This window comes from Buteo buteo, chromosome 1 (assembly GCF_964188355.1).
Source record: "Buteo buteo chromosome 1, bButBut1.hap1.1, whole genome shotgun sequence".
NCBI classification, from domain to species: Eukaryota; Metazoa; Chordata; class Aves; order Accipitriformes; family Accipitridae; genus Buteo; species Buteo buteo.
The window spans coordinates 66468477-66491015 of NC_134171.1; the positions used below are offsets into that span (position 1 = coordinate 66468477).

Below are 22539 nucleotides of genomic sequence, written 5' to 3' on the forward strand. Positions count from 1 at the left end.
CCTTCGTTTAGAATTCCGCTCACGGAACTTTGTCTTTGTTGTCTGTAGATGGCAGCCAAGGATACTGACCTCCATTGCAAAGTGTCCTGAGATCAGTTGGAAAGCACAGTTAAATCCCTAGATTGTGTGTTATCATTTTATCATTCATTCAGGTAATGACAAGGTTTAGCAGATTGAGCATGCTAAATGTTCAAAAAGGATGTGGGAGGTTTGTTTGTTTTGGCAAGTGCAAACTAAGTCTTTCTCAGTGTCTGCTACTTGAAAATGTGTCTGCCTTGGCTGAGATTTGTCTTCTGGTTGTCTTTCAGAATGCTCCAGGCCGACCTGCAGCTCAGTGATAGTGAAGAGAGTGGTGACGACCAAGTCAGTTTTAGATGTTTTATACACTAGGCACACAGACTTCCCTTTAAATCATCACAACTTGTTGTGTTGTTCCGAGTTCCTTAAGCTAACCTTTCCTCCCCCTCTCCTCTTTGTTTTTGTGAACAAAACAGGTTGTTGAAAAGCCACCTTCTTCACTTGCTCCTCCAAGGTACAGGTTTGTTCCCAAACTACTAGCTAGACCAAATAAGGAGGAAAAACAAAACTAATGGGGTAGAAGATGGGTAAGGGTTCCTGGTTTCTCTTGTAGATACAGGTGTTGGTTTCTAGCTGCCTGAAGCTGCTGTTGAAAATCGCCTTTAGTTGTGTGGAGTTTTACGGAAAGCTCCGATTAGAAAGTAATAATCCAGACATGCTGGATTTTGTCTGTGAACCAGAACTGATTTCCCCAACTGTTCCCTTCTTTTCTCCTCTTCCTCTCCACCAGTGTATATGTAGATCACACTGGATCTAATGGGATTTTCAGTTGTAGTAGTGACAAGTGAGGTGTGAGTCCAGTTTTAGTTTAGAAGGAAGCCCAAAAAAGCCAAGTGGATGAAGAACAGAAAAGGGTTAGGTAGGCTCATGGAGGCTATTTCAGCTCCTACTGATAAGGCAGCTGACTGCAAGCAGTTCCTGCCATGTGTTGTTAGTCAGAAGCAGTATTCAAGGTAGACTGAAGAGCCACACGCCAGCATTAGAGGAAGAAAGGTGGAGAAGCCCAGAATTTTTCCTATAGGAGAGCACCGACATATGTTTTTGGCTTGATATCTATATTCTTCAAGCACAGGGTAATGGTCTACAAAGTCAGACTGGCAGAAGGGCACGTCAGTTCTTGGTGTGATCTGTGTCTCTGCAAGCTCTTGAAATAGAGTGTTCTCACAGTATCAGTCTGGATAAGCAAGGAGCTTGCCTCCAGATCATACAAATGTGTTGATACTAATGTGGGAAACAGTTTTCAAAGCAAAAAAAAAAAAAAAAATCAACATTTTGTAAGCCCATTTCAAAACAAAAAGAAGGTGTGCATAAAAGTCACAGTTCTCCCTCAGTTCCATCCACTCCCATTGTCAGTGCTAGAGGAAAACACTTTTGAGTAGGGGAGGGTGTTGCAAAAAATGCTACTGATTGACATGACCGTTAATGAAACAGTTACAGCACCTTGACCAAGTAACACAGATGAAGAAGTAAAAACTTAAGGGGGAGAACACAAAAAAGAGAAACCATCCTGGAATGTATGTTTCTGTCTTGTTAGCCTTTATTGGAAATTTTTCCGTTGAGGGTTGGGGCTTTCAGAAAAACACTCGTTAGTTTTGGCTATTTTTTAAACTTCGGTTGGCTAAATGCAGCTTCATACTGGAGCAGTGATGTCCTGCTTACGTATTTGTCCGACTGGGTTGGAGTTGAAGGTTTTATTATTTCCAGAGGTTTTTTATTCCAGTGCTTTATCTTTTGACTATGGCAATGTATTCCTTTGGCCTTCTCCCCTCCCCTCTCAGTGCCAAAACACAGGGTTTCAGTTTTATTTTTGAATCCTGCCATGTCAATATAATAAGTAAGTAACCTTCACCCATGCTGCTTTCTAATTTTATCTCATGGTGGCCTTGCAGTGCCCTACAGTCCCAGCCCAAGAGTGTGGCATCAGCACATTCCAGCAGCCCGGAGTCAGGGAGCACCAGTGACTCAGACAGCTCTTCAGACTCAGAGACGGAGAGCAGCTCGAGTGACAGTGAAGCAAACGACCCTCCGAGAGCGTCAGCACCTGAGGTGAATGCCAATAAAATGTAGAGGCTGCTTAATGCAGCCTCTTGCCTCAGACTCTCTGCTGTCTGAATGCATTCAGGACAGGAGACCTGAAATACTGTCGTTGTTCAGGTGTCCCCTTGACACCTTTGCTGCATCATCAGGCTTATCTTACCCTTTGTTTCCCTTCTAGAGTTTGTCAATTAAATAACCCTTAGTAACAGCATAATTAGACGTCTACGTGCCTAACCTTGAAGTGTTGCCCCCTTCTCCTTTGGCATCATTGTCTAGCACTCCTGGAGGAATTAGTGCCTTCACGGGTGAGACACAAGCAAGGTGCAGATGAGAAGCACAGCTTGTCTGGGGTGTTTGGGGCCCATGTCTGCCCGTGCAGCTTTCCTGGGTGCCAAGGCTATGGGTTGCTTCGGGGTGAGACCAGTTTCCTGATACATTAAGAGGAGCCACTGCCTCCCTGCAGCTCCTGTGTGTGAGTGACAGATTCAGCTTCTCCCAGATCACAGCTGAAGTGATGAGACCTGCAGGAAGGGCTGGAATGTGCTTAGACTTGCTTCTGTTGAATTGGGCTCAGATAGTGCTGCACTGGCATTTCTGAGGCTTTTACTGGGAAAAGCAGACAACCAGAACTTAGCGCCTTAAAGTTTCATAATTGAGACCATGCATTTTTTGAAAATCTGCTGCAGAAGTGCTCATGTCCCATGGTTTCAAACAGTTCCTCCAGCTTGCAAAACATTCTTGGGCCAGTGGGAAGTACATAGTTATATCCTGTGGACCACAGCTGATGTAAACCAATCTGCTGCCAGTTTTGAGGTACTCTCACAAAACACAGAAACCGTGTAATTTATTCCCCGCCCCCTCCTCCAGCCCTAGTTTTCCTTTCTTTTACCTTAGAAGCACATGAACAGGGAGAATTTTATGTGCAGAAAACAAGCTTTGAGAAGGTGTATCTTTTCATCTCACATCTACTACACTTCACCCTCTAGCAGTTCAGTTACAGACTTTGCCCTCTGCAATGTGGGTGTCTTTGGAAGGACAGATGTTATACTTCTCCTCTTTTACCAAATCCTGCCTGGTTTGTCCTGAAAATACTAGATTGTAAGATCCTTCTCGCTCTAGTGAAGTCCTAACTATTTGCCATTGACCATTTTATCCTTTTTTATTCAGCAAACTATTCATCCATGGTGCTCAAGGAGTAAGTTAGTGCACATGGCCCATTTGTTTATAGTCAGTTCTTCACATGCAAAAGAACAGACTTTAAGACCTATAGGCAGTAGTTCCTTTATTTTTTTTTATTTTATTTTTTAAAAAAAAAAACTCTTACTATCCTTTGGTTTTGGAAACCTAATGAAAACCTGTATGATGGTGTAGATCACAAACAAGATAACCGATGGTAGAAGTGCTAGAAAAGGATCAGAGTATGCCACTGTCTGATAGCTACGTACATTATAAACCAAAGTTTACTAAGTCTTTTAGCCATGTTTTTACAGTGTTTGACCAAAAACCAAATGTTCTTCAGTGGCTAGTAAGTTAAAATTCTGATGAAAATAAAGCAGATTTGTGTTATCTGAAAAGCCTAATGGAATTCGTGGTTTAATTTTACTTCCAAACCCATGGTAAAACCAAGCACTGTTTTTTAAACCAGGATTCTAGATGGACTGACTTAAACACAGTTGAAGACATGTCTTATTTATCTGCATGTTCTACAGTGAGTTGAGTCTGGATAGAGAAGAAAATCATGGCAGAAGGGATTCATTAGTCTCGGAAAACATTTCACGTACTGGGCTTTCTCTTTTCGGGGAAGGGTTGTGGCTCTTCTCAGAAGTGAGAGTGGTAACTGGGGAGAATCAGTGAGTGCGGGAGTTTAGCTGTGCTCTGATGGTGCCCAGATAATGAGTTACCCATTTGAGTGGTGTTGCCACATACATGGTGTTTTCAGAATGGGCCCCAGAGAATAATGCCTCAGATTTGCAGCTTCTGTTGTCTCTTTTAGCATTAGTTGGGTTTGCTTTTCTCGTAATTTGTCAGACCGCTGTTAGATTAGGCAGAGCTTGTAGCAACCACGTTATGTTATTTGACCGTGATGCCAGGGGCCTTCAGACTTCAGTCGTTGCTCACGCCTTGCTTGACCCAGAGGGAAGCGAGTGTTGGGTTGTGTAGGCAGAGGACTCAGAAGAGGCCGGACTTGACATGCGAGCCATACAATTTATTTTGGTAAATGGTTTGCTTTTGGCTAAACCACAGGAGCCTGACAGCCTACCTGTCAGACTTCAATGAGATGTGTTAGCTGGCACAGCTGCTCATCTGTTTTGAAAGTAGTGCTGTGTGCAACTAACTTTCCAAAAGTGTTGCGAGGACAGCACCTAATCCATTTCTACACCTGCTGCTTTTTTTATATGTTGTCTGATTGCACAACGGTGTTGGTTAGTGGCAAACCAAGATGAAGCTTTCATGTAGACTGGTCTCTTGCTGAGCAACAGGTAAGGCTAGCAGAGATCCAGGAGTGCTGTGCAATACGTTTGACTGATCCTGTGCGAAGATGAGGTCTGTGTTTCTGAATTGTCAATGTGCACACGCTAAAGCATCACCACTGACACATGGTCTTTCACTTTCAAGCTCTTTTAACATCAAGGGGAAATTTTACTGGGCTCTGGTAAGCCATGCTAGGATGAAAATAGCCCATAAAGGCATCATAAAGTCTTGCATCCTTCCTTTCTCTTTTTGTGTGCAGCCTGACCCACCGACTTCTAATAAGTGGCAGCTTGACAACTGGCTAACCAAGGTGAACCCACCAGCAGTGCCAACAGAGAGTCTCAGCGAAATTGCCCATGGGGATGGATGTGAAGAGGGCAAGGAGCAGGGGCAGGCTGTCAGCAGCAATTCCTCCCACCAGCGTGCCGAGCCGAGGGAGCCTCATCACAAGAGCTCTGGCCGAGCGGCCAGGGCTCCTCAGGACGCTCATCTTCTGACCAAACGCAACTGCCAGAAGTCTCCTGTGCGGGCCGAGGGGCCCTCACCCAGGCAGACTGTGGGCATCAAAGGGCCCAGCAAGGGCCTTGTCCACGAGGGGCCCAAAGGAGGCCTGAAGGTGGAGAGTGACCCTGGTCCTTTTGAGGTCAGAGACCAGTCTTCCAGAGACAAGCCAAAAGTCAAAACGAAAGGGAAGCCAAAATCCAGTGACAGAAAAGACCTGACCCCGGCACTGCAAGAGCCCCCTGAGAACAGAAAGCACAAGAGCTCCCACCAGGCCAATGCCAAACCCTTCTTGGACCCCAAGGTCATGAGAGATGTTTTGCTTGGCAGTGTCCAGGAGCATCTCGCTCTCAGTCCCCTTCCTCAAGGCCAGGGCACAAGCCCCACCAGGACTAGCGGCCACAGGCCTGCCATCGTGGCCAGAGAGGATTTTCACAAGGAGAAACTTCCCTTGCCTATCAGGGGGAAGAAGTTGCTCTCGCCAGTGAGGGACTCCCCTGCCCCTCAGTCCCTCATGGTGAAAATAGATCTCCCTCTGCTGTCAAGAGTCCCCCAGCCCCCTGGGAAAGGCAGTCACCAGAAGAGAGCAGAAGCCAAGGAACCCCCTGGTGCAAGGAAGCAGGACTTGGAGAGAAAAATCACGGATACTCTTGACAAGTCCCTTCAGAAGAGGAAGGTAAGAGGTGGAGGTGGGTTTGTACAAGGACCAAGGTGGTGTTTGAAAAACCCATGCGGAGAGTTCATTTCTGCTCCTAAGTTGGGAGTAGATCCCTTGCGCTCCTCCTTTAAAGGTGTTATCAAACTTCTAAAGGGAATGTGTATCAAAGCCGTTCATAGAGGTTTCTTGTTGGTCACAAATGCCCTGCTGAGCAAATGAAAAGCCTCGTGAGCTAACAAACGCTTTGGTATTTGAAAACATTTTCTGCTGTATTTTCTTGAAATACTAGTTTTCTCAGACAACAAAACCCCAGCCCTCCTATATTGGAGGAGCTTTCAGCAGCAGGCTGTGTCAGCATGTGGTTGGCCAGCCCCCTGGTAGCATTTGTGGGTTTCCCTGGCTTTCAACCAAGCAGAGCTTTGTAGGGCTGTGGTGCCCCCTCCCCCTGCAACCCCTTTAAATGCAGCATGGTATCTGAAGCACCTCCCAGACTGTGCAGTCATCTACACTATCCATTTAATGTCTGTTGTGGGAGAGCACCTTGCCTGCACTTTGTGGGGAGAACTGACACAGGCTGCCCTGGTCTGTGGTTTTTGGTTTTGTCTATGCGTGGACCTTCTGCTGCCTTTAGCCATGCAGCCTTAGGCTGCGTAGCGTAGTCTTTTCCTGTGTGGAGTCATTCATTTCCATGAAACAGTTGTGATTGCTTGCTTACACAAAGAGGAACAAATTCTGCAGGTGTGAATTGTGTTATTACTAGGGATGATGGCAGCAGCCCCATGTTTTTGCTTTTCCATAAATGCAGACTTTTAACTGAACCAGGTTCACCGAGAGTGACAAGTGTCGCTAAACCCTGCTTTGGATCTCAGCGGTTGGCTAAATATGTAGAAAACTTCTTTGGTTTCCCCTGGAGCTGCTGAGGTGCTAGCAGCGATGCTAGTGCTTAAAAGATGCATGTGTCCAGAGTCCTTCAGCTAGAATAGTTGCTTTGCTTTGAATTACAAGACAGCCCTTTATTTAACTGAGATGGTAGTTGCTCACAAGTGTTTTTTGGAAAGCTAAGTCCCAAAGGGGGCTGTGAATATACTTCTAGCCAGCTGGTTCAGCTGCACAGGGTTGGTTGCAGGCCTTGTGGTGAATGGGTATTCACTGTGGATATTTCAGTGCCTGTATACCTTCTTGGTCCTCCTCACAGAGCAGGTGGCTTAGCACATGTGGGTGAACAACCTTGGCTCCCGTGTGGGTTGCATTTAGTCCTGTCATTTTCTGAACTTCCCATAGTTGTGGGGGAGAATTCAGAAGAGCAGGGAAAGGGTGAAGAAACCGGAGAGACCACAGCAGTCCCCCTCTTGCGGAGCAGTGGAAGAGGGTAAACAGGCAGCAAATCTGTTGCTTCTCCTGTTATCTCAAAGACCCAAAAGAGGAGCTATTTGATATTAGACATGTCTTCCCTTGCAGCCTGAGTGTCTGATTGCAGGAAACCCCTCCTCAGAGCCTTGCTGTCTGCATTATGTCAGCATGCATCAGTGTCCTTGGAGGCTCAGGCTTCGTAACAGCCAGCTAGGTCAGGTACAGCTGTCAGACATCGTTTGCGGCAGTGTGGAGCTCAACTTGAGAAACAGTTTAAGAACTTGATCTAGGTGCTGGAGCCTTGCCCTGAGCACACTGCCAGAGGTCGACTCTGCCGAGCACAATCTACTGAGCTCCATCACAGTGACATAAACCTGCATGTACTCTTGGGAGAGAGACAGAAAGTCCTGGAATGCTTTTGGCTGCCACCAGGCACACTGTGGGTAACACTGACTGATAAGTGCAGTTTCTTTTACATTTTCTTGGCTTGTAGCAAATTATTCTAAAGTTTTTCATTCAGGTGAGCTGATGATTTGCACGCTTTGTATTGTAAGACCTATGGAGTGCAGTTAAAAAGTATTATTTATTACCTCTCCGCCTTAATGGTTCCTGTTCTTCTGGAGGACAATGGCAGTGATTTTAACTGCCTGTTTAAAATTTCAGCTGTATCAGATTCTTCTTCATAAAACCAAAAACCCCTGCACATCTGAGGAATCGGAGGGATCTAACTCTCCTGTGAATGCATTTTTTTCCTTCCCTTTGATAAGGCATACCACAAAACACAATTGCTTGCAGTTCATGACTTTGCCAGGAGGAATCTGAATACATTTCTGTATAATTCGTACTGAGTAGGAAAAAAAAGCCCATCTAGAACAGATGGAATGCTTATTTTCAGCAGTGGAGATGCCTTAATTTTGATTACTATTAGCAACAAGAGGTTTAGCAGTTCCATCCCCATCACTACAAAATAATTAATCTATCCAAGCAAATGTAGGTAAAATGTCATTTTAGGATACTTGTCAGCGAGCCTGAAATCTATATCCGCTGTGTTTTGGGTTTATGCTTTGTCAGTTCTAATATCTTATCCTTTTCTTTTTTTAACCAGAATCAAACTTAGCTGTATTGGTCTGTACTTTGCACCAACTTTCGAAACGTGAGTGATTTTTTTTTTTTTTCTTCCTGTTAGAGGGAAGTGGAGAAGGAGATTGATAGGAAGAAAATGAAATCAGAAAAAGAAAGAAAATCATTGCAGCCTGCAGCTAACAAAGACTCCAATAAATTGAAGTGAGTGTACAGTGGTGGGATGGCAGACATGCATAAAACTAAGTCTTTTTTTAAAAAGGTTAAGGCGAGGAACTGTATCTCCTGTCCTTATACTTCTGAGTTTGCTTATAACATCGTGTGCCTTCTGAAACTTAATCTGCTGCAATCTGTCTTTACATCCTGGAACCAACCATGTGGCTATGGGAGTGTCATTTATTCGCCTTTTTATTTGTTGCAGATGTGAAGTGATACTTGGGTGTCACTTATCTTCCTCTCCCTTAACGCTGAGGATTATGGTTCTAATCATTCAAGCATAAGCTGACGTTTCCGTGGCTGATCATCCTCCTATACCTGGTTTACACTGCTGCAAAAGCGTTGAATGTTGTGGCATTTGTCCTGATTTCGAACAGTTGAGATGGGAATGAAGACTTCACCATTTTAAACACAAACTTGTCCATCCTGCAGCTTATGTTGCTGCATGCTCTGATCCATATACTACATGTAGCTCAAAGAATCTGTTTATGCTGCAAGAAATTTAATTGCCAGTTGTGCCCGTACTACTTTTCCTTCTAAGCTGGTAGGCAACCATTTGCACTGCTCTCTTTCAGACCAGATGCAGGAAACAAATTTGTGCAAAGAAATTAGACGTTGTTTGAGTTGCAAACAGTGTGGTAGATTGCACGCTGGGATGTAGGAGCCATTTCCCCTTCTCTAAACTACAGTGGTGGTAATCTCTCAGCAGACAATTGCCCAGGTGATCTGGGAGGTGGCAGCTGTTCTGTGGGGAGTAGCATATGCTTGTTCTGCACGATGGCTTAGGTGTTTCAGGGGATGGCAAGAGAACTTGCCATCTGGTTGACAATGTCTCTGCTCATTGCAGGGGGGTTGTACTAGATGATCTTTAAAGGTCCCTTCCAACCAAAACTATTCTATGACTCTAGGTGAGTAAGACTTGAGAGTTCAAGTATCAATTATTTCTGCTTTCATGAGAAATGGAACTAGCCTTAAAATGCTTTTAAAAAGGGAGTTGGACTAGATGATCTTTAAAGGTCCCTTCTAACCCAAACCATTCAACGATTCTTACGAACTTCTTTTTCTTTGCGCATGTTTTCCTCATTCTGGGTTCTACTGTCATACTTGTTTTGGGGAAGTTCGTGGTCTCACTGCATGGGAAGCAGCAGAAAGCTTTTTAGCAGATTCATAGTACTTCACATGCATTTAAAGCTCTGAGTCTTTGTAAGGTGAGAAGATGATGTGAACGTGTTTTGCACATGGGGAAATTGAGATGCAGACAAATTTGAGTTGCTTGCTCAGGCTCCTGCTGCAAACAGGTGAAATAGCTGAAAGGGTGGCCCCGAAGTCGTGAGTCTCATTCCCATGATTGAGCAATCACGTCCACAGCAGAGCAAGTTCTGGCAGCCTCTTGGGAAAGGATATTGTACTAAATGCAACTGTATGTCCATAAATTTTGACTTGGTGATCATTGCTGTTTTCTTAATCGGACAGGTCCTGATGAAAGAAAAAAGTCAGATGTTAATGCTGATACTCTCTACTCCCTCAGCTGCTTTTGCTGTCATCGGTTACAGACTTTGAACAGCACTTAGCGGCTGGTGCACGCAGTGTCTGTGCTAGGTGGAACTTGTCTTCTCCCAGCTGAGAATGCAGAGGTGAATGTGATGGGTATTGCAGAGCTCTGTTTTCTCACCTTGCTGCCATGGGAGGCTGCTGAGCTGGGATGCTCCAGAAGCACGTGGACATGCAGCTCCCCCTTTCTCTAACCAAACCAAGATGCCGCAGTGCCAGTAGGCTTTTTACTTTGACTAGCCCAGATTTGCATAGAGGTGAAATGTGCAAAGCCCAGTCCAGAAAACAGATTTGTATGTATAGGTGGGTAGGGAGCATTTGCGTTCTCCACTAAAATCATCATCTTGTTTTTGTCTTTTTTGTATGTGACCTAATGGGGACGCAACCAGTGTGCCTTTTGAATTGCGGTCTTTCTAGAATTTCAGATGGCCTTTATGGCCAGGAATTTCTCATGTATTCCACTATAGCATTTGCAGTGTTTCTGGTAGATCTGCTGAAACTTACCCCATAATTTGCATACCAGTGTACTGCCAGCATTTTGGCTAGGTCTTTGCTAGAGCAAACGCTTCCAAGAGCATGTCTTCAAATGGGCGGTGTTCCTGAGAGGGGAGGTTCCTGTGTCAGTTCTGGGCTATTGCATTCAATTCCTGCTTGATTGTGGCTTGAATTTGAGGTATTGACTTGCATTGGTATGTAGCATTGAGGTTTGTGTCCTGACAATATGAGTAAACTGCTTTTCTGCAGAGAAAACATTGAAGTACTCTGAAAGCACTTAGGCGTTAGGGCTAACATTTAGTTGGGTGAAGGGATATTTCAGCTGTGGTAATAATGGAAGGGCATTACTTCTGTGGTTCATTCCTCCCTTTTTCTCAGTGAAAATGAGCACCCCTTTTAGCCATGTTCTGGCTTTCAGAGTGGGAAGAATAGGATGCGTTTTTGGGGAGAGAGGGCTCTGGATCAGGTCAGGGGATGCCGCTGAGCTCTGCGTCAAACAGTCCTCTCTGGAGCGTCAGCTGTAGTGAAGCTGGGGAGCATGTGTGCAGTGAGTAGGGACTGTGCCACGGGAAAAGTGGGTTGTGGAAGAGGGGAGAGGACTGTCGCACGCACAGCAGAACGAAGCAAGATGTGCAATGTTACACTTCAGTCTTCTCACTGGGTTTAACTTCATTTCCTCCTCTTCTGATAAGGCAGTCCATGAGTTGGGATTCACTGCTCTGTGTTTTCCTGGAAACTTTGAGAAGCTGAATAAAAATGATGTAAATGAGCAGTAGTGAAACAAGGTTTAGAGCTATTTGGTGCTGCTTACAGCTGCCAGAGTTCCCTGGTAATCCTAACTTCAAATGATCAGAAATCTGATGTGCCACCATCCTATTAAATGTGATAGACTCTGCCATTTAAAAGCACAGCATTTTAAGTCTCTATCACTGGAATCCTCTCAACTTTATAGTGTTGTCTAGTTGAGCTGGTGAGTCCTGGCAAGGAATGACTCAGTTGAATTCTGTCAAAGCACATACGGGATCAAATGTCTAGGTGAGTATCTCTGACCATAGAAGATATCTTCTACCATAATTGGGAAAGAGAGGTAGTGCTGCAGTTCATTTGCCTTGTTGGGTGATTTGTGCCAGGGATTTTAGTTGCTGTGATTGCCTCTCTTCCTCTTTCAGTGAAAAGGGGCTGTGTTGGAGGGATGCCTTTTTTTTGCAACAGCCTCGTATTCTGGTTGCAAGCATTTACTCCAATGATAAGTCCTGAAGGTTATTCCTACTTGAAAACCAACTTGTTTGTGTGTTGTTGGCGGCTTAAGATGTGTTACCTAATGCCAGTGAAGTCCCTGAAGTTTTGTTTTGCTTTTGTTGGATTCTTTATGTTAACAACTCATTTCACACTTCCAGAGAAATTTAAAGAGAACTGGCACATGATATAACTATGTTTTTAAAAAAATCCCTACCTTATATGTACACCATATTCATCCCAATTGCTGAATTTGCTTCCCATCTCCAGAGCATCAAAAACTTCACTTGAAACCCAGAAGAAAGATCTCCTGCTACCCCCACCGCTGCCACCCATGTCTCCTGTACATCCTCCACCAAAGTCAACCAAGATGGCCCAAAAGAGACCCAAAAGTGAGAGCAGCGAGCTGCCTGTCGTGGATAACACTGCCAGGAACGAGAGCAACCACAAGGATCCTTTGTTCTCCAAGCACAAGAAAGTGGAGAGAAATCCCGCTGAGCTCTCAAAGGGCATCAAAGTAGGTATCCATTATAACTGGCAGGATGTTTCCTGCAACCCATGGGTGCTGTGTGATTCTCTTGAGAAACATGCTCTGAGGATATTAAAAAGGAAGGAAGATAAACAAGCCACCAGAGAAAGCTCTTTGAAGCATTTTTACCCCTTTAATGGCTATCTGTGACCTTATGTTGCTAGCTCAAAAGCCTGTGTTGTAACTTCTCTGCTGACTTTCCATCATCTGTTTTAATCTTACCAGTGAAACATAGTGAGAAGGGGTGACCATGTGAAAAACAAAGGCAAGAGAATCGTGTTTATGGTAGTAACTGCTTCTGACTGTAGGCAACTGCAAGTACAATATTGGTGTAAAAATAAGTGTGTTTACAGAAAGAAAGAGTGGATTGCTTAAAAATAAGAAACAAGCAACCTGTGGTTTTGACCGTGACCTAGGTATAAGGTTTTATAGCTTGCTTACAAAATTGTTGATGATCCTTGCAGCTGGATCTTTGCATTTTGAGGTTATAAAATTCAATTATATTGCTGCTTACTCATGGCTCTGTGTGTGTGATCTAGGATGTTGCTGTGTGTGTTAAGCTAGACTGTGCATGCTGTATTAGCTGGCTTCTAACTGCTTGCTTTTTCCTGATAATGTAGTTAGTAGTGGAGAATCAGCAATTTCCATGTGGTTAAGCTGGAAATAAGTGTGAATGGATATTACCCCTTCTGCCTTGGCTAGTGGCCGTGAAAAACGTGCTGCTTGCAGCCTTACTGCTATTTTAGCCATTGTGCAAGGAAACCTGCTACTTAATTTCTCCATGCTTGGGAGAAGTTTGAATGGTATTAAGCCTTGCTAGCAGTCAGGTAGGATGCCAAGTTTCCATTTCCATTATTGAAAGGGGTACTGGGGAAGAAAGTAAGAAGAGCTGGAGAGCCTGGAGAATAGATTATGCCTGGGACAAATAAACATTTTCTCTTGAAATTTAGGAAAGCCAAGCTTTGGAATTGATTTAGACATCTCTCTAACCAGCTTTATCTCCACTCTGTGTTTTTTTCAGGGATCTCCAGGGGATGTCACAAATCCTTTCCCAGTGCCTTCTTTGCCAAATGGTGCCTCCAAGCCAAGGGGACCTCAACTCACGTTTGAAAAGTAAGTTTTTGTTTTACACCCATCACCTGTACTTTCTGAATACACCAGACAAGGCTGGCCCTGCAGCCACCCAGGCTTCTGCTTCTTGATCACTTCTTTGGGGAGGAAAGAGAGAGAGAGATGTCTGAGACCTGCCCTGTACTGCCTTCTTGTGTCTGGGACTTAGCCCACCCACCACAAAGCAAAGGTCTCATTACAACAGTTCTTGGTTTGAGGGAAGCTACTCTAGAAATTAAGTACTTTTGAACTCTGAGAGGAGGTGTCTTGTGCCTGCCTACAAGTAATGGGTTTTGATTTGTCTGATTCTTGACAAGTGGCAAACTCCTCTGTGACAGGGTGCTGGGCAGGCAACTGACTTTTTCTGAGAGGCTATGACTCTACTTGCTCCTTTTGTTAGCGCACAGGTGGCTGTATGCCATTTCCATGGTGAATAGATTATCCCAATGCGCAGAAATGTGTGCAGTCCAAATTTATCATCATTTATGTGTTGACTGAGACCCAGCTCTGTAGAAGCGTTGCACACCATATCTCTTGTAAGCAGATAACTTGAATGCAAGCTCTTTTGGTCTGAGTGTGTCATACTGCAGAGTTTACTGTATGCTTCAATCAAAAATGTATTGCTGGTATTGTACTTGAGGAATGATAGGGCATCACGTAACTACTATCTTTCCATGGGAGCAAAGAAGTAAACTTGGCCTCATAGTAGCCTAACCTCCAGTGTTTTTTCTACTTAGAAATGTAAGTTTTCAGTGTTATTCTAACATACATTTTTTAAGAAATCAATTCATTTTATCTGTCCATTCAACTGCTATGTATTTCTGAACATGCAGACAACATTCATTTAGTGACTATCATAACTGTAACGTGTGTTTGATAAGGCTGTAACAAGCTTACCAAAACAGGATGTTCGGACTCATAGCATCCTGTAGATAAGAAGGTAAAATTTATCCTACTCTTTTTCTCTGTTTTCTGTTTTTCCTCTTTCTGTCCCCAATTCAGGCAGCATCCGATAGAATACTACATAGAAGTGGCCAAGAGGCTGAAGCACAAAGCTGATGCAATGGTAAGTCATGGCCCTGTGCTAGAAATGTTAACCAGCTCTTGCATTCAGACCTGATACTTGCATGCACGTGAATAAGATTCGCTGGCTAACGTTACTTCCATACTCCCTACATGGAGCATGTTCAAGTCATATGTGGGGAGGCTGTCTTTATTTGCCAAATGTTCAGGCATTTCCCTTTGTTGTAAACACATCTAGAGAATGTGCCTAGAGAATAGGATTCAGAACTGATGTTGTCTGAGGTTAGCAGGCCTGTTTGCTTTGCAGAGCTATCACAAAGTCCTTGGAAGATAGTTTTAAGACAGTTTACTCTGAAACGTCAGGATCCTGTGTTGGTGGACAAGACTTGGAAGTGCCCTTTGCAGATGTAACTAGCTTTCTCCACTATGTGCAGTTTAACAGCATGCATGAATGAACCTATTTTTTTGCTAATTATGGCTCAGTCAGATAATGTACATTTGCTACTTGCCATTTACCTGTGAAAATGAAGTGAGGGAATACTGCAATGGGAAGGCCCCATCTGCCTCTCCCAAAGCAGGCCCCCAAGATGAGACAATAATATCCAAAAACGTGAAGGTAATAAATTACTTAAGGAAAATGTTGAGCAAGAGGAAGAGATACGAATAGCCAGAGCCCACAAAGCTGATGACTGGGACCACATTAGGGGTTCTGCTGAGAATCCTTTAATTATCACCTGGAGGCCTGACTTGCATCTTTTTCTTTCTTCAAATCCTGCCTAACTAGGGGAAAAAAAGGGAATTCAGGTACACTTGAGAGAAGCAGTTTTTGTCTTAGTCTAAAAATTAGAATTTTCTTCCCAATAGACCGACAAGACTGGAAAGGCCTTTCAGTACCTAGATGCTGCCCTTTCCTTCATTGAGTATGGGATTGCCTTGGAATCGGATGCACCAGCACCAAAATCAGCTTACAGCATATTCAGGGGCACCATAGATCTCCTCAAGTAAGTGGTTTTCAAAGCATGATGGTTAGGCAGCATGTTTGGAGGGGAAGGGTTAGTTGCATTGCTTGTTTGCAACTGTGGCAGCTCTGGATTCCCACCATGGAGCAGAGTTTGGGTTGCTGTACAAGCATCAGACAGACCATCCAGAGGCACCAGAGACAAATCCTTTGAAATGTGTTTCAGCATTGCTTATCAGAAGAAGTAGGCACCATGTCCTCCTCAGCATTTGAGCTTTGCAGTTGAGGTACACCAGAGGACACTGGTTCAGATAATCGAGGACAGGAAGGAGTTTTTACTTTATCCAGAACTGAAGTTGCTTTTGCATGTGAGCTCAATAGTATGTCAGTTAAAAAAAATCAAAGCAACAATCTAGCACGTGGAAGAGCGGTTTGTGCCCCAAAGCTCTTGCAGCTTGATTGAAGGCAGATTTTACTGGTTTCTCCCATGTGTCTTTGTACCAGTGCACTTCATTGGGGTTTCTTTTAGCAACGTTCCCTGTTTAGTTTCACAGCCATAGTAGATGCATGTAGATCGTAGACATTATGACATATGCAGGCAGTGCAATCCAAGGAACCATGTACTGGATAGAAGAGAGACAGGTATCAGTTTATTCATATGGAAATTACAGGTTATGTGAGTTTTCGAGAGCTGATTTGACTTCTGACCTTAGAGCTGAAAGAGCTGTCAGAGTTTTTTTTGTGGTAGACTTCAAACTTTTTAAATGACATTGTTTGCTTTTTGGTCTTGAGGGACTGCATTTCCAAGATGCTACTGTTGCTTTGTTTTCAAAAAGGAGGTTTGCTTATTTGTTCTTTGCCAAAAGAAACATTTCCACTGAGATGTCTGTCTTGTCCAGAAACACTTGAATTAGTGTTGTAGTCAGTGGTGGGGGCACCTCTTCTGGGCCTCAGGCCTGTAGGTGGCCCACGGGGGGCATCTACTTGTAGGGATGTTGCCCATTAATCAGTGTAAGAGGAGAGCGAGTCGCATAAGGGGCCACATCTGTTCCTGCTGCGTGGAAAACAAGGCATTTGGAGACAGTCCTCTGCTCAAGATCATACAAAGCACTTGGTGCCAGGACTAAGAACTCGGGGCAGGTTTCTTGACTTTTGGACCAGTGCTTGAGATAACGGCATGCACTGGTTTTTCATAAACAGTAGGACTTCAGAGCCCTGATGACTGACAAGATTCTGTTTGTTTCCTTAGATTCGCCATGACATTGAAATCCTTTACGGACTCCTCAGCATCTTCACAAGAAAAAATCTTTGCTGTGTTATGGTGCGTAACCGTTGTTCTGCACCTTCATATTCTGTTTTTAGACTTGATAGAGTGAAAGACCCGTTACTTTCAGGGGCAAAAGAATGAGTTAAATGGGAATCAGAGTTCTGCAAGGAAAAAAACCCCACAATATAAAAACCAGAATGAACAGGAACATCTCTAAAGTGAGCTGGGATATCACAAGGGACTACATGTGGAAGGCACAGGCTCTAAAATTTGATCTGCTGGTAACTTGAGAGCACATAAGGGCTCTCACCTAAGGTGAAAGAATGCGATTTGGCTGTCCGTGCTTGAGCTGTGTAACTGAAGCTGTAGTTGAACGTAGCTGAGGCACTTCTGGACAGAGGCTTACTCAGCCTGTGGCACCTATAAGAGGTTGGGCACCTGTTTTATGTAAAAGACCAGACATGGCCCTTCCTTGTTTGGTTGTTTTTTTTGTTGGGTTTTTTTTTCCCCCTTGTGATTTTTTTACAGAGTCTTTCTTTAAGATGAGCAGGAGGAGAAATTCTGAGCTTTCTTGACTTTGCAATACAGCTGATGTGTGCCTGCCTCCATCCCACAAGGCTGATGACTGCTGAGCAGGCAGCGGTGAGCGTGAACTCTTACTCTTGGTTGTGTTTCTGTTCACAGCATGCGCTGCCAGTCCATTCTGCACATGGCAATGTTTCGTTACAAAAAAGACACTGCAATAAATTATTCCAGGATCCTGAATGACCACTTCAAGGTAGGGCATGCGTATTACTAAGCTGCCAGCTGGCTGGCTGCAGTAGTTACTGATGTTGGCTGAATAGCCCATACCTAACAAGAGTTCTGTTCCTTACTGCAGAGTTCTTCCAGAGTAACACAAGCACCTTCTCCATGTGTTGCAAGGTAAGATTTAAAAAGATGTATGTTGTGATGTGTCTATAAGGGTGTGAGTGAAAATAGTATCCCGAGTATTTGAGTTGCAGGCTGCGTTTGAGTGCCTCACCGCTCGCTCTTTCGTACCACCTGAAATCATATTGTTAGGGGGCATGAGTAGGTTTCTGCTCTCTCTTTCCTGTCTTTTCTCATTGGAAAGGTTGGGGTTTTTTTGTTATGAGGTCCAGAGTTACTGTGTATCAGGCAGAGCAGTTCTCCACCAGAGAAACAGGCCAGAGGAGCAAGGAAGGTAGCATCACTATGCTATTTCAGAGTCCCTGTTGTTGTCATCTTTGTTCTGTTCTGTCGCTCTCATCTAGAGATCGTTTCAGACTTAAGAGGGTACCATCCCCATCTCCCTGGCCACTGTCCAGTAGGATTATGCCTTCAGCCTGTGGTAGCATAACTTTGAGGTGATACTTTAATATTTTTCTCTTTACCTCAGTCACCAATTAAGAAAAAGAAACTAATTTTCTAATTTGTGAGTTATTGAGCATTTTGTCCTTTCTATGTATCTGCAGCAGTGTTGCTGCGTATGTGGCAGCAAAAGTAAAAGGCAAGATGTCCCATAACAGTGTTTGGCCCAATGCCTGGCAGACTGGTGCTGTGTTTTAATGACAATGAGTAAGACTTTTTCTCTATCCTGTGGTAATTGCATTTGGCAGATAGCTATCCAGCTCCACATCTGTCCCTTTTAAACTTTGCAGTTGAGAGAAGGTGGTTTGGTCTTCAGTAGTGATGCTGAAATTCCAGTTATTTTTCTGCCACCTTGGACAGCGTAGGTTATTGGGAATTAAATGGTCTCCCAAGAGCAGTGGTGGAAGCTCGCTCATACCAGTGACTGAAATGAGGTTGGTTGAAGTGGTGGGGGTGAAGCGATGTGATGAAGCCAGCCTGTGTCTGGAAGGCGGGCAGCTGGCTGCATTTAGCTTCCCTAGGTCTATAAATAAGTGTGTGTAGGCTGACCTGGCTGCTTTGACTAGCTGTCAGAAAGCTCCAGCCTCTGTAGGTGGGGAGCTTCAGCACGCCTGAAATGGAAGTCTTTAGCAAAAAACACTTAGAGAATCTGGTGAAGGCTTGCACGAGGAGGTGTAGATTTTGGAAGGTGGATGGGTGGCCCTTTCTGATGTCTGGTCCCACATTTTCTTTTGTCAAGAGGAGTCCTTAGAGTCGCAAATCAATTCAAAAACCTTGGCCTTGCACTCAGAGGACAATTACCTGTTATGTAGCTGAATGCATCTCAGTTTTTAACACTCTATGCTGCAGGCCTAGATGATACTGGATAGCTCCTGGCATAAGCCAGTCTTGTGGCAAGACTTTCGACTCTGAAATGAAATGTTTGTGGTGGTGTTTCTTTCTCCTGCAGAAGCACAGGCATGCCTTCTCTTTCTCCAATGGCCTCTCCTGCTGGTTCTGTGAGTTCTCAGCCAGGATCGAATGCTAGCAACTGCAGCGGCAACAGCATTGGCTCTTCAGTCACTGTCCCTTATAATATCCCAAGCATCACCTCTTCCTACGTCAACATTACTTCCTATATCCTCTATGCGTATGATATTTGGGAACGGGCTGATGCACTGGTCAGGAAGAATAAGGGTAAGTTTTTGCCCTCTGGCTTTTCTGTCTTATGTGTTGTGTTTATGTGTATGTACTTGCTTAAATCCTAACACTCAGTGTAGCAAACACCATACCTAAAGAACAAAGCAGTAAAAATGTCGAAATAGACAGCTATGGCTTATTGGCAGGTTATTGGCAGAGATACTTGGTGGTGATATAATGACGAGTGTTCCAATTAAAAGGTTGTCTTGGCATCCTCAAATGTCTAAGAGCTAAGGCATGAGGGTATCAAGTGCAGGAAACCAGCCAGCTCGCTCCATGGTAACACAAGAAGCATAAGGGTGTTTTTTTTCTGTTTGTTTTTCCCTTTGGGGCGCTTAGCTTTTCTGAATTGGTCCGTTTTCTTTAAAAACATCTTTTTGGCCTGTACCCTTGTGTTTCAGTTTGTTTGTCAAACTTCCAGGTATTTTTGTCTTGAAAACGGTGAAGCTGGCTTCTCTCCATAACAGAGAAGCTGAGCAGCACTTCAATTGGAGTCCTTGCCAAGCAGCATTTCTAAAATTGCTCCTACTTTTTTTTATTTTACAGTTTTGTAGTTAAAAATGTTGTGTTGTCCTGTGGTACAAGCAGTGGTGGATAAGCAAAAGCCCTAGAGCAGATGCAGTTCAGTCTGTAACCTGCCATCCCATGTGGCATTTGCAGTGTCATTTTCCGTAAAACACAAAGTTTTGTGAGCTACTGTGGGCAAAGGGAAGATTTGCCATGATCTGTTGGCAAACTTGCGAAAGAAAATAAACACGATGTGCCTGGCTGAATTGTTGGAAGGCTGTAAAAATAGTCACACTAATGAGGCAGTTGCTGAAATTCAAAAGGCTTTGCAAGTCACCTTTGAATAAAGTAACTCCAGTTGTTGGCTGTCCTCTGAGCAAATCTGTGCTCACAGCAGCAATTCATGTGTAGTATTTTGGATTCTAGCCTCTAAAGGCTGAGAAAAGACTGTCACATAGAAGGAGCAGTGGATGCTGCTGGTAAGCCAAAGGAATGAGTCCTGGAGGAAAACCTGTGGGAGGGCAGCCTGAGCACAATCTTGCATCAATCAAGACTAAATTCAGAACCTGCTATGTGTTGCTGTTTTGATGTAGGGGAATGATGACCGGGGTAGTAAATACTCCTTAGGGAGTAGATCTGTGCAGAAGAGTAAATACTCATGTAGGCTTAGCAGTTGTTGTCACTGTTCAGGATGGTGGAGGAATTTCAGAACTGGAACTTGTTGATATTCAGTGTAATGTACAGATGCTAAGAGGTGCGGAGAGTGAGTACCTAAAACTAAAAAAAAGGCCATATCCTTGATTCTTTTGTGCAATTCATAGGGCATAAGAAGAGGAAAGAGCAGTGGCCTTCAGTTATCGAGTCCTCTTAAACAGGGAAGTCATAAGTTAGTGGAAAGCAGTTAGTTCTAACTATGTCCAAGTCACTTGTGCAGAGCTGAAGTGCTTTCTGGCGGGTCCGCAACCAGTTGCTTCCAGCACAGGACCCAGCTCCTCACTGTAATGCAGAGTAGCACCGTGGATCATGAGGCTGTAAGAGGTTGTCTTCAGCCTCTGATTTCCCACAGCAAGGACAAGCTGAGGTTGCACGTGTGCATGTGAAGTCACTCTCCTTTCACAAAGTACTGTGGTCCCAGATCAGATTATCTTCTGGTTGCCCAGGCAGGGTGTTCAGACTCCTTGTCCCTGCTTACAGCTCTTCTGTTTCCTGTGGAGGGAATGGATACCCATTTTGTACACAAAAGGAGGGAAATCAGGGGAAATGTGTTCTCTGCTTCTGAATTGGAAAGTATTAGAATGAAAGTGTTGTGCTCTCTGCTGCTGAAGAGTTCCTTGCACAGCCAAGCAGAAATCTTCAGCCTCCAGGTTCAATCTTTGTGTGTAAATAAGGAGAGCTGAGAACGGGCGGTTTCTGAAAAGGTACCTGGCAACACGATCAAGGCTGGAGGGACCGAGGGACTGGGACGAGCCCATGTCCCTAGAAGGCAGGTCATGCAGGAATATCTTGGAAAGGTGACTGGAAAGGAATAGGTGTGATAATTTCCTGTAACTCACTGTCACCTGCACAGATGATTGCCAGCACAGAGCAGGGCATGCAGCCTGCCAGCATCTCCCAGCAGATTCAGATATGCTGCAAGAGCCTTCTCCTGCCCATGTGGGAGGAGGAGCGTGGTGCCTCAAGCTGGTGGCAGGGTAGGAGGACTCTGTGAAATCTGCCTGACATGCCCAGCTAAAGGCAACCCAAATCTGAGCTGTATAGCCTGGCAAGCTCTATAAATTTTTAAACCTGTTCAGCTGAGAAATCATGATGTCTCCAAGGTTTGAGGATGGATGAAGGAAAGGGACCAGTCTGATGACGGCTGTGTGTGCTTCCCGGCATCACTCAGAAAGACACTCAAATTTGGCCTGTTTAAAATCTGGGGGAAGCACACAGCAGTAACTGGGGTATGAACACCCAAACTTTTGCCCACCTACCATGGAGTCTCGATGTCCTTTTAAAGCCAGCACCTGGGGAGGCGGTTCAGTGTGTGTAGGCGTGTGTGAGTGTGATTTTCCTCTTGCGTGCTGTGCCTCGTGCACTTATTACATTTCCCAGCCTTCTACTATTGCTGACCTCTCTGCATGAACAATGTTTAATGGGACTTGCCAACTGTCAGTGTGCTGCTGTTGTCGCTCCTCACTGCCCCCTAGCCTGTCGGATGTGCCTGTTTTGTGAAACCAACCAAATGTTTTCTTTCTCCCTCCCCTTTTTCCAGAGTTTTTTGCTGAACTCAGCACAGCGACGTGCACTCTGGCACTGAACAGTAGCATGACCGAACTGGTACACTACGCTAGACAGGGTTTACAGTGGCTGAGACTGGAAACAAATACGCCTTAACTGGTGCTCAAGGTGGTCAAATACCTTGAACTTTTTTGCACTTTTGAAGCCTCAGAAACAGTCTAACTTGTTGAATCATTGGATACAAAGCACCTGCAAGGGAAAATAAATCAAGGTGGAAGGGATCTGGTTACACTGGAAAAACTTTGAACTGCATTTTTAGGGTAGCGCTTTGCTGCCTTGAAAAAGAAGAGATGGAGGAAAGCCTCGGCGTTGATGGCACCTTCCTTTCAAACAATGAAGTGCAATGAATTGCCTGAATGGCCTAATGTATTGATGGTCTATAAACATTTCTATTACGAATAACCAGCAGGACAATAATCACACATGAAGAAGTGCCGACAAGAAGGAAATCTGCCTCCAGAGGTTATTATGCAACATCCCACAGTCTGCAACAGTTGTGTGCCCAGAAGACATGTCAGAGAAATGTTTTTCCAAGCATGGATGCAATCTTTGGTGTCTTTGTTCCTCAGATGGCAAGTAGCAACAACCTCAGCAGCACCGAAAAGCGTTATGTTACAATAAAAACAGCAAAGTGGTCTGCC

At 44.4% G+C, this 22539-nt stretch overlaps 1 protein-coding gene across 1 annotated transcript; it reads left to right on the forward strand.

The window, feature by feature from the left end:
* The first annotated feature begins 179 nt into the window (after nt 1-179).
* On the forward strand, nt 180-22500 carry LOC142036673 (AF4/FMR2 family member 1-like). Its single transcript, XM_075040094.1, has 15 exons — nt 180-208; nt 309-363; nt 495-532; nt 1968-2124; nt 4847-5764; nt 8283-8380; nt 11945-12191; nt 13225-13316; nt 14316-14379; nt 15201-15337; nt 16544-16615; nt 17246-17339; nt 17442-17485; nt 18882-19108; nt 21873-22500. Exons 1-15 carry the CDS (start codon nt 180-182, stop codon nt 21992-21994), a joined length of 2394 nt encoding a protein of 797 aa, XP_074896195.1. The 3' UTR covers nt 21995-22500.
* The last annotated feature ends 39 nt before the right edge of the window (nt 22501-22539 follow it).

Bases quoted from the DNA above. Each gene is read 5' to 3' on its own strand.
- LOC142036673 (XM_075040094.1), top strand. From the start codon at position 180: ATGCTAAATGTTCAAAAAGGATGTGGGAG. The intron at 209-308 runs GTTTGTTTGTTT...GTTGTCTTTCAG, and splicing joins GTTCAAAAAGGATGTGGGAG to AATGCTCCAGGCCGACCTGC. The intron at 16,616-17,245 runs GTGCGTAACCGT...TTCTGTTCACAG, and splicing joins AAAATCTTTGCTGTGTTATG to CATGCGCTGCCAGTCCATTC.